Genomic DNA, 11,385 nt, shown 5'->3' on the forward strand with positions numbered 1-11,385 from the left:
AATGTGAAAAAAATATGCTAATGTTGTGTAACTGACAAAACCTTCGAGATGAAAATGACACTTTACTTGGTATAAATTAAATAATTACACATATAGAAAATAGTTAATACTAACCTAACCGAGTAAAATTATATATGAAACGAGCCCAAAATAAAAATATCTTAATCCCTAAGATGTAATGATACATGTGAAAGGAGCCCAAGTTTGTAAATTTACATATGAATTGAACTTGAGCTCGAAATAAGCCTAGCTTTCATTGGCTAAACGAGTTAAACTCAAATTAGTCTGACTCAACTCAGCTCAATTACTATCCTTAGTAACTATTCATATCAAGTGGTATGTTTTGACAAATTTCTGACACAACTTGAAACTAGACAAAATAATCACATTTTGGGTTCACATCCAATTTATATAACAAAAGGGTTATGTTTGGGTTGACTTGTTTAATTAAATAGGTAACCTCCAACGTATTAAATTTAACAAACTGAGTCTTTAAAATGTTTTAAACGTGATACTACTTGCCAACCAGCAAGATAAATGGCTTAAATAGGTCATATTCTAGTTACACATATTCAAGTGTATACAAGTTAGGGTTAATGATTTAGATACCAGTAACTGCCATGTTTGGAATGAACAATTATACATGCCACCCTGACACGCATGATGCCTCTGGGTTTGATGTTTGACCTAGTTAAACCGTTAAATTCTAAGCGCTATTTTGCCACGTTTAACCGTTACACTAAGAGTTAAATGATTATTTCGTGCGCTATTAACTAATTTGATTCTAAAACTGTGATTAACACAATCTGAATCTAACCAAAATGCAAAATTGTAGTTAAGATCTAGAATGATCTAACTACTTCCAAGGACCAACAAAAGCCTACAATTAGGGTTGAGCAAGAAACCAAATTAACCGAATCGAAACCGAATTAACAAAAAAAACCGAACCGAAGCATTAACCGACGGTTAATTTTTTGTGTTTATGAAAAATCGAATTTTTGGTTTCGTTTCGGTTTTCCATTTTTAAAAAACCGAATTGATATGTGTTTTTACTTAAATATTAATACAATTATATGCGTTTTTTTAGATGTTATGACCGGAAACAAAACACCAATAGGATCTACCGTTGCTGGTGAGAAAAATTATGAAGATGATACAGATTGGAAGTAAACTTGGAAGATGGATACGATGAAGAATGAAGATTGGAACTAAACTTTTAATGTTTTTTAATTAAGAACTTTGTTGAATTTTAAACTCCAATACTCCTACAAGTTTGTATTCGTTTGATTCTATGTAACAAACCTATTTTTGTGTTTTGAATCAAATATGCATTTTCATTATGTTGTAATTTTTTTTTGCAATGTCTAAAAAAAAAAAAACCACCGATTATAACCGAACCGAGTCCGAAAAAAACCGAAAAACCGATCGGTTTATGTTTTCGAAAAACCGACTTTTCGTTTCGGTTTCACCTAAAAACCGAACCGAACCGTGCTCAGCCCTGCCTACCATAGAACCAATTTCAAATAAAGAACCATAAAACCCTATAAGCATCTATATCTGGTGTTTGCAAATTATGTAATTGTGCTTATGCAGTTCTAGCAGTTCAACTGGTTATGCATTGAACAGCCATCTATAGATATATGTATATGTATATAATTCTCCAAACTTGAACTCAAAACAACTTCTGATTATCCTATAAATAACCAAAACCACATGCAACACATTCATCTAAACCATTTCAAGAAAATCAAGAACAACAAACTATAATCAACATGTAAACTATAATTACATATTTAGATGAAAATAAGAATGAAAAGACCAGCTGCCAGCTCACCCAAGATGAAAACTCTATCCACAACTTCATCACTTTCACTTTTAACTAAATAACAACATTCACATTCCACCTATTACAAAATACATGGTGTTTTGACCTTTATACCCCTCTTACCATAAGCATCCACCCTGCACCACCTTACTAAATTGAGGCCATATTAGTAATTTCAAATTGTCTTTTGCTAATTTGAGAGATAACACAACAAAAAAGACTACATACCTTATGAATCAAAGTAAGCAGATCATAATTTTGTGAATCCTGTTTGAAAATAATGAATCTTTTGGAAGCTAAAATATCAACAATTCGGTAATTCTGTTCGTCTTGCAGGGGCAATATGGTCATTGTCTTTATTCAAGGGCGACGGGTGAGAGTTTTCAGAAAGCTCAGCTTGAGATGCCAAGTACTCGAGAGCAACAACAATATCGCCTATTAAAGGGCGGAAATTTGCTTGCTCTTGAAGACACATTGCAATGATGGCAACCGCATGGTGCATACAACGGGCCGGAAACCGATCTTGTAGTAACGGGTCGGCTAACTGAATAAACTTCTTCCTGTCCTTCAAAAACGGACGTGACTGCGCAAAAGGTCAGTTTTGGTTAACTTGTATGCTTAGTGTGCATGCATGTGTGTGTGTATTTATATGAACCATATGACACAAGGTAATCAAGTTTTGAGTTGGTATATCGAACCCATTCAAGAAACGGTTTGTGATTGGGCTGACCTGTTTTACATTGAGTTGTTTAATCTGTTTAGTTAAATAGGTTGACCCGGCTTGGTTAAACATGTCAACCCACTAACCTGTTTAACCCATATTTTTACAAGCCAGCAACTCGATCAACATGCTTGCAACTTGATTATTATTCGTCAACCCATTTGGCACGCTTAGATAAATGGATTACACAAGTTGTTTTTGGTTGACCTGTTTAATTAAACGAGTATTGTTTGAGTTGGCCTGTTTAATCTGTGTAGTTAAACATGCCAACCAACTAACCCGTTTAACCCATTACAAGCCATCAACTCGATCAACACGTTTGCAACTTGATTATTATCCGCCAACCCGCCAACCCATTTTACACGTTTAGACAATGGATTATGCGAGTCGTGTGTGGGTTGACATGTCTAATTAAGCGGATCGTGTTCGAGTTAACTTGTTTAATCCGCATAGTTAAACATGTCAACCCACTAGCCCGTTAACCCATTTTTAGAGCCCATCAACTCAACCAACAAGTTTACAACTAAGTAATCACCTGCCAACCCATTTGAAGCGTTTAGGTAAATGGGTTAAACGGATCATGTTCAGGTTGATCTATTTAATCAATTTAGTTAAACAGATCAACTCAAAGACAACCTGCTTAATTAACATGTCAACCCACTAAGCAATTTATGGCCCATTTAACCATTTTTCACAACCCATCAACTCGATTAACACATTTACAACTTTATTATCACCCGCCAACCCATTTGGCCCATGTAGACATACGTGTTAAACGATTGTGTTCAAGTTGCACAATTTTAAATGTATGCGGGTTAGGGTTGACCGTTTTTGACCCGCCCTAAAACTAAACCCATTTTGACCCAATCTTGATTTAACCGTTGACTCGTTAAGGTTATAAAAATAAGCATACAAAAGAAAAAAAAAAGTTACCCATGAAACTAAATTCTGTTCTCCACTTTGTTTAGTCATATCGATTGCTTTACGCCCGGTAATCAGTTCAAGAAGCACAACACCGAAGCTATAAATATCAGACTTTATAGTAAGTTTACCGCTCATTGCATAATCGGGTGCACAGTAACCATATGTGCCCATAACCCGAGTTGACACGTGGGTGTTATCACCTACAGGGCCCAATTTAGCAAGCCCAAAATCTGAAAGCTTTGGATTGAAATCACGGTCCAATAATATATTTGATGATTTCAAATCGCGATAAATAACGGGAGGGTTCGCTTGGCAATGAAGATATTCGAGACCACGAGCTGCACCAACCGCAATCTTTAGTCTGGTTGGCCAATCCAACGGTTCCTGATGAGGTTGTCGATCTGAAAAATGGAAATGGGCAGCTTGAGTTTATCAACTTGTGAAATTAAACAAACAGGATTTTGTTGTTCGTGTTCGTCTGATAATAAAATGGGTGTGTTCGTGTTCATTTATGTTCATTTGTTAAAGTATTAACTAACGGTTCACAAACATAAACGAACGAACATAACTGAACATAACAGAGTGAACATCATTTAAAAGTAAACGCGAACATCAATCAATCGGGCCTAAAGTTTAACAAAACTAGAGTAAGTTATAGCGGGTCTAAAAAGTTAAAATTTATATATAAACGAACAAACTTAAACAAACATACACTAAAAAATATAAATGAACACAAACGAACGAACATAAACAAAAAGGAAGTTCATGAACATAAATGAATGAACAAGACATGTTTTCATGTTTGTTCGTCAATTAAACAAACGAACACAATAAAACTTCTCGTTAAATGGTCAGTTCGTTTACATGTACCAGAAACATTTGGCTTTAAGTCCTTGATACAGAAAGTAATTAGAAAATGAAATAATTAAATAAAAAAATTACCGAACAGATGATTTTCGAGGCTACCAAGTGGCATATACTCATAAACAAGAAGTCTCTGGTCACCATCCGTGCAATAACCAATTAACGTGACGAGATGTGAATGGCGAAGAAGACTTAACATAAGAACCTCCACTATGAACTCTTGGTTCCCTTGAGATCCATTCAGATTGAGCTTTTTAACCGCCACTAACTGTTCATAAAAAACAGTTAACCCTTTTGTTGTTTTCACATATTAACCTACTACAACCCCTAATTTGGACCCACATGTGCATGAACCAGTCTAGGGCTGTAAACAACGTTTGGTGAACTATTCGTGAACAGGCATGAAGTTCGTTTATGCTCGTTCATTTAACATATGAACAAGCATGAAGAAAGAATTCCATTCGCTTAGCTAAAATGAGCGCACACGAACCGATGCTAAGTTCATTCAATTGTGTTCATGAGCGTTCGATAATGTATTCATTTACATTCGTTTATGTTCTTTTACAAAAGGTTTTTAATATTTTTTATTGACTGGTGTAATCTTATCATATAGTTTTAAGCAAATTTATTAACTATAAAACAACAAAATATATAAGTATTATGTGATTAATTTATATGCAAAGTTAGCATATGAATAAAAAACAAACACCAACACAAACTTGATAGCCGGAGCGAACAAGTTCATATCCTTTAATATACGAACACAAACATGATATTTCGTATGGTTAGGTGCTCGTGTACCGTTCGCTTGCTCGATAAAAGCTTAATGGATGTACATGAACAAGAACTTGTTCGGTTCGGTTTGTTTGCAGCCCTATGAACCACCGTCTCAAGAACCGGAGGCATTTTATTAAACACCTTCTCTACATTTTATTCTTGAATTAAGTTATTAAAAAGCACATCAACAGTTTCAGATATTTGAAATAACAAGTGAAAATAAAAAGTTTTACCTTCCCGGATTCCAGCCGACCCTTGTAAACACTTCCAAATCCACCTTCTCCGATCAAATTAGCAGCCCGGAAGATCTGTGTAGATGCAGCAAGTTCACGGAACGTAAAGCTTCTAGCCACATTAGCCCTAGTAACATTAACATCCTTGTATGTTCTTCTATTTCCATTAGCTGCTGTTACATATTTACATTACAGAATAAGTTTAATGAACTCGAACTAGGGGTGCTCAAAGAATCAAATTCCCAATACTCGAATTAATAAAATTGAATTATTCGAAATTGGATGCGAATTCGATTACTGAATGAACAAACTAAATGAACTAGAAATCAAATACGCAAACTTAAAGCCGATTAATAAACCATGAATTTAAATATATTACACACTAATTAACATAGGGTAATTGTTTTTTGTTTTGATCATTGGACTGAATATTACATCTCGGAACTAGAAGCTCTTTTGTGATTGTGTATGCCTTTCTATATATGTGTTTTGTGTATTTATATAAGAAAATTTGGATTTTAATTATCCAAACATCGCCTACTGGCATGGTTGTAAAAATCTCGACTAGGCACCGATTAATCCCTGATTAATCGCTAGTCACTGCCCCACCGACTAGTTGCCGATTAATCGCTATTTGGTCAAAACTGAAATTTTATATATAAAATAATTTGGTATATATTTGAAAAATTACATATAAATTCCAATCCGATTAATCGTTAGTCCCTACCCCACTACCCGACTAATAATCGTTAGAGAATCAGCATGTATTTCTCCCTTTTGCTTTTGATACATTTGGGTTTCTGGCCCTGGAGGCTGTAAAATTCCTGAGCAGGGTCCAGCGTGTCGTACATGGTACTTTTTCGGCTCCTACGGCCCAACGCTTTGTTTTTAGTAGGATTGGTTTTGCTATTCAAAAGGGGGTTGCGGCGCAGCTTGTTGCCCGTTTGCCTGCCACTTTATTGTAATCGTTTTGATTTTAATGAAAAAAAATTTCTAGAGTTAAAAAAAAAAATCTATACTCCAAACTTTTACTTTTGCTGTCAAAAGCAATCCCGGTAACATAATCACCATCATATATTTTACTTTTGGTAGTACATTCTCCGTGTGTAAATCTATGTTGATTATGCTACCAGGATTGCTCTCGGTAACAAAAGAGAAAGTTATCATTAACTTTTATAAGTACGGATTATTAAAATCTAATTTTCCTTTATATAATAATGTGTGTGTGTGTGTATAGGGGAAGGTTCATGTACATTTTAATATTAACATGAGAATGTAGGAAATAATACCAACTTATAAAAAAATGAGAACGTAAGAAACAATACCATTTATAATAGCAATCTACATAAACAATGATTTATAATAACAAAGAGAAAAACCTAAAAATTACAACAAAAGAATCAAAATCAAAAACAAAATAATAACAGCAAATACTTATAACAACAAAAGAAAAAATCTAATAATAATAACAAAATATAAATAAGCAAATACTTATAACGTCTCATAATCGAAAATTAGCAAATACAAACAAATAACAACAGCAAACACCTATAAAATAAATCTAATAATAACAGCAAATTGGCTCTCACTGTTTTCATATTAAGAATAAAATGTATTCAATCATGTTTCTATATATATATAATAAACTAAAACTAAAATGCATAGTTTGAATTCTATCGAAAATCACACACATTCATATCCGATTCGAAACTCAATTACTAGATTCGAACACTTAACACAATGCAATGCAATTCAACCAAACCTGGATATTCGTTAGAATCCAATTGGGTGGTGGTATCATGACAAGAGTCTTCCGAGTGGCATTTGAAGCAGTTTGAAAAGCAAGTCATCATACACACAAGTATCAATCAATTAAAGCCCTAACAAACAAATGGATAAGGTTTGTTTGTTTGTTGTAACAGCAGATTTAACAAACAAACAGAACGCAAGCAAACCCTAACTAAGCTAAGTGAGAGAGAAAAAGAAAAAAACAACACAATCTAACGCCGCTAGATCTAGAAAGAAATTATTAATTAGAATAATAATAATAATAAAGGGAAGAATTGTGATGGAAAACATTAATAATAATAAAAATGTGAAATCAATTGATGGGTGCCGCACAAGAATAAGTGTGACTGTGTGTGTGTGAGTATTAACGAACCACTGTCTGTTGCTTCGCTTTGTCCGCTTTTAGCGCCAACATGCCTACTGTACTAGTCTTTTTCTTTTCTGCGTGCCTCACATATTATTATTATTATTATTATTTAAACAGCCAACAAATATAGAATATCCAGGTATTCTATACAGGGTGACCTAGTGGCTAAAGGCCACCACCAGCTGGTCCAATCCAGCCATACGGAGCCATTAAGCGCCCCCCAAGTTATCTCTAGTTTCGGGGAAAACTCACCCGATATCACAAAAATCTCAGTCTTCTTTCATTGAGTCATTCATGCCCCTCAAAGTTTTGTAAATAAGAATTGAACTTGGTCTCTATTGACGAACCCAAACTCTCTAGCACCACACCACATTGGAAAGGACATTAGTTATTATTATTATTGTTATTCAGGGACTTTTTTTCTTTGTTTTTTAATGAGAATAAAACACATGTAAGACAATCCTATACGTTGGATAGCTCGAACTCGCAACCCAAAAACCTACTGTGAAAAACCTGATTGAGATCGTATTTGAATTTGAGACCTTGCGTCCTCGGTCCAAATTTTCACTTTCTCTCTTATGCTAGCTCCACTAAAGCTCATAAGTAAAAGTTTTATTACAATATCATTAAGGGAATATTAGTTATTATTTGATATGATTTAATGAAGTTTTGAAATTAATTTAATTTTGGAGAAATTAAAGATTTAGGATTGTCTCCCCTTTAGGGATTTGGTCCTTAATTTTTAATCTTTGTTTGTGAATTTAAGTTTTTTTTATAAATTAATTTAATCAATCATCTTTATGTCGAGAGAAATTTTAAATAAGATTACTAATGTATAGTGTGCATATAGTATGAATCTTTATCATTGGCCATGTTATGAGTTACTTATGTTTGAATAAATTGTCAATATGGTTGAGTGTAGTTAAATATTTATATTTTTCTAACCTTTTACTGACTTAGTTCTTACTTTTTTTTATGTTTGTCTGACACTTTTATTGCGTTGAATTTCCTTTTATTATTATTATCATTAAATAAATAAATGAGTTATGATAATAAAAAAAAGTTAAAAATAGTATTTTTTATAAATATGTTAAGATCTTATAAGATGATTAAACTTTATAAAAAAATTAAAAAGAATCTTTTATAAAAAATGCTATGAATAGTCAAATCAAGTATTGAAAAATGTCCTTGTCTATTTAACCAAATATCAACTTGTTTTGTAATTATTCAATGCATATCTCGTACCTTAAACGAACGAAAACAAAGTTTACAAACTACAATAGGTCCCTTATAATGAATATCTGATTAAATGAAAGCTCTTCCTTTAATGTTCTTCATTAGAGAAAGTTGTAATTGATCATTACATATGTAGAAGCTAGTTTGTTATAGTTCAACAACACTATTAGTACTACAAAGTAATTAAAATGATGTCTACCAAAATTATGAATAAGTGAAGTGGCAATCCCTACTAAATGTTTTACACCAAATGTTGTAATTTTTAAGGGAAAATTATTGCAGTGATCTCTATCAAGTCTTTTATTAATAGGTATTGTAACATCCTGAAATTTCCAAAATGATATTAATTATATTACTTAATAATAGAGGGAAAGTTTACTCAGGTTATCGGGAAATAAATAAATAGTGTAGGAGTTGGTATGGGTCGGGCTAGTGTTGGGTAATGGATATGGGTTATGGACTTGGGTTATGAAAGAAGGAAGGAGAGTCCATGGGCTTAAGCCCATGATCCCTAATATAAATACCCTTAACCACCATTTCTCACATATTCCATACACACACCCAAAACACACACGACCCGAACCAAGATCCGAAGGCGAAAACCCGAGCTTGTCGGTGCTGGAACGTCGTGACGGACCAAAACAACATCAAGGCTTAACCGTGTTCGTAGTTCGACTCGTTCAAGGTACGTTTATAGTTAGAAATCGTTCGTATAGGTTCGGTTTGATTTGAGAAATGATAGATCTGAGTTTGTATGGTAAAAACGAATCCAACAAAGCTAATCTTACTGAAAATGGTTATGATTTGATGGGTTAATCGATTAATAAAAAGAACCCGTACCTTTATGTCTAAATCGCACCCTTTAAACATCGATGTTAGGTCGATTTGATGGTTGGGGTTTGTAGGCGCTGGTCAGACGATTCCGTGGGTACCTAAATCGAGTTATTTGGTTAAGAAACGAAGGAGATTAAGGGATTTAAGAACGAACAGTAGCTGCAGACGACAACTTCGCCTGCAAGCTAAGTTCGCCTAATGAACTTCGCCTGCAAGCTAAGTTCGCCTGATGACAACTTCGCCTAAAGCCAAGTTCACCTGATGGCAACTTCGCTGTAAAGCTAAGTTCGCCTAGCTGGTAACTTCGCCTAAAGCTAAGTTCGTCTAGCTGGTAACTTCGCCTAAAGCTAAGTTCGCCTAAGGTTTAACTTCGCCTAAAGCTAAGTTCGCCTAAGGTTTAACTTCGCCTAAAGCTAAGTTCGCCTAAGGTTTAACTTCGCCTAAAGTCAAGTTCGATTAGAAAATAAGTTAAAAGCGATAAGTAAAAGTAAGCTAATACTAGGCCACCAGATTAGATCAGGCGAGTATTGATACGTGTAACTTATACAGTCAGCCGAGCTCAGTTAAAGAAGGGATTTACAACTATCAGAGGAAGAAGCAGAGTTCAGGTGAGTTTCTAGCCCCATTCCTTGTTATGTTTTCGGGGCTGTGTGCATACTCGATGTGTTGTTAATACATTCATCCTAAGTGATAAGTGTATGTCATATGTGATATGTGTGATAGATATGAATGATTGCTTGTCGGTACGCGAACGATCTTTGGATATTGCACGTATCGACAATGGGTATGGTTGTTAAATGAATGATGTAAAGAACGCCTAAAGTGTTCTTATGTTATAATGTAATTATTGTATATGTGAAGTATGTGTATATAGGTACACGAATGGCATGTGAGTTCTACGTTCGTCATAGTAAGTTAGGATGGCAAATCCCTCTAGCTTCTGTCGGACATAGATTCGGCTGGTGATGGCGTAGTTAAGGACTGCGAGCCTTATACGTGATGTAGATGATAGATGTAAGCGTAGATAAGGACTGCGGACCTTATACGTAATGTAGATAGGCGTCAGCATAGGAAAGGACTGTGAACCTTATACGTGCTGTATTTGTAGCATAGGGGAGGACTGCGGACCTCGTACGTGCTATGAATTAGGTTGCAACATAGGGAAGGACTGTGGACCTTGTACGTGTTGTGGATGTATTTCAGCATAGGAAAAGACTGTGAACCTTATACGTGCTGTAATTGTAGCATATGGGAGGACTGCGGACCTCGTACGTGCTATGAATTAGGTTGCAACATAGGGAAGGACTGTGGACCTTGTACGTGTTGTGGATGTATGATGGTATAGGGAAGGACTGCGGACCTTGTACGTACCATAAATGGTGAACATAGGTAAGGACTGCGGACCTTGTACGTGTTCACGACCCTTAGTACAGGTATAGACGGCGGACTATGAACGTACTCTCGGTAGACTGAGGTTAGTGATTGTAGATATGTATGTATGTATGGTAGCAAGTATGTACGTAGAACAGAAGGGTAACTAGTGAAGTATGGATATGTATCTACGGATATGTATGTATGTGTATGTATTGTATGGCGTTCGATTAACTAGAACTCACTCAGCGTAGCTGACTTTTAGTATGCACGCAGGTGAGTAGGATGAGGCAGCTCGCTTGAGGAGACACGTGGCACTGAATAAGAGGCTGGCATCGGAAGACTCAAGACGTTTAAGTTTAATGTTTCGTTAATTTTGAAAGACAAAATGATGTTTTAAGACAAGACGTGTTTTGTTATGAAATGTTTTATGAAAGTTTTTATA

At 34.9% G+C, this 11,385-nt stretch overlaps 1 protein-coding gene across 1 annotated transcript; it reads right to left on the bottom strand.

Annotated features, from left to right (window-relative positions):
• Positions 1 to 2,090: 2,090 nt before the first annotated feature.
• On the bottom strand, positions 2,091 to 6,195 carry LOC143625307 (putative serine/threonine-protein kinase PBL21). Its single transcript, XM_077095676.1, has 5 exons — positions 6,135 to 6,195; positions 5,345 to 5,514; positions 4,413 to 4,602; positions 3,480 to 3,871; positions 2,091 to 2,408 (listed from the first exon to the last, which is right to left on the bottom strand). The coding sequence occupies exons 1-5, from the start codon at positions 6,193 to 6,195 to the stop codon at positions 2,130 to 2,132; spliced, it is 1,092 nt and encodes a 363-aa protein (XP_076951791.1). The 3' UTR covers positions 2,091 to 2,129.
• Positions 6,196 to 11,385: the final 5,190 nt, after the last annotated feature.

This window comes from Bidens hawaiensis, unplaced genomic scaffold (genome assembly GCF_021521415.1).
Source record: "Bidens hawaiensis isolate Kalapana, Puna unplaced genomic scaffold, B.hawaiensis_p1.1 tig00004101_1, whole genome shotgun sequence".
In the NCBI taxonomy this organism is placed as follows: domain Eukaryota; kingdom Viridiplantae; phylum Streptophyta; class Magnoliopsida; order Asterales; family Asteraceae; genus Bidens; species Bidens hawaiensis.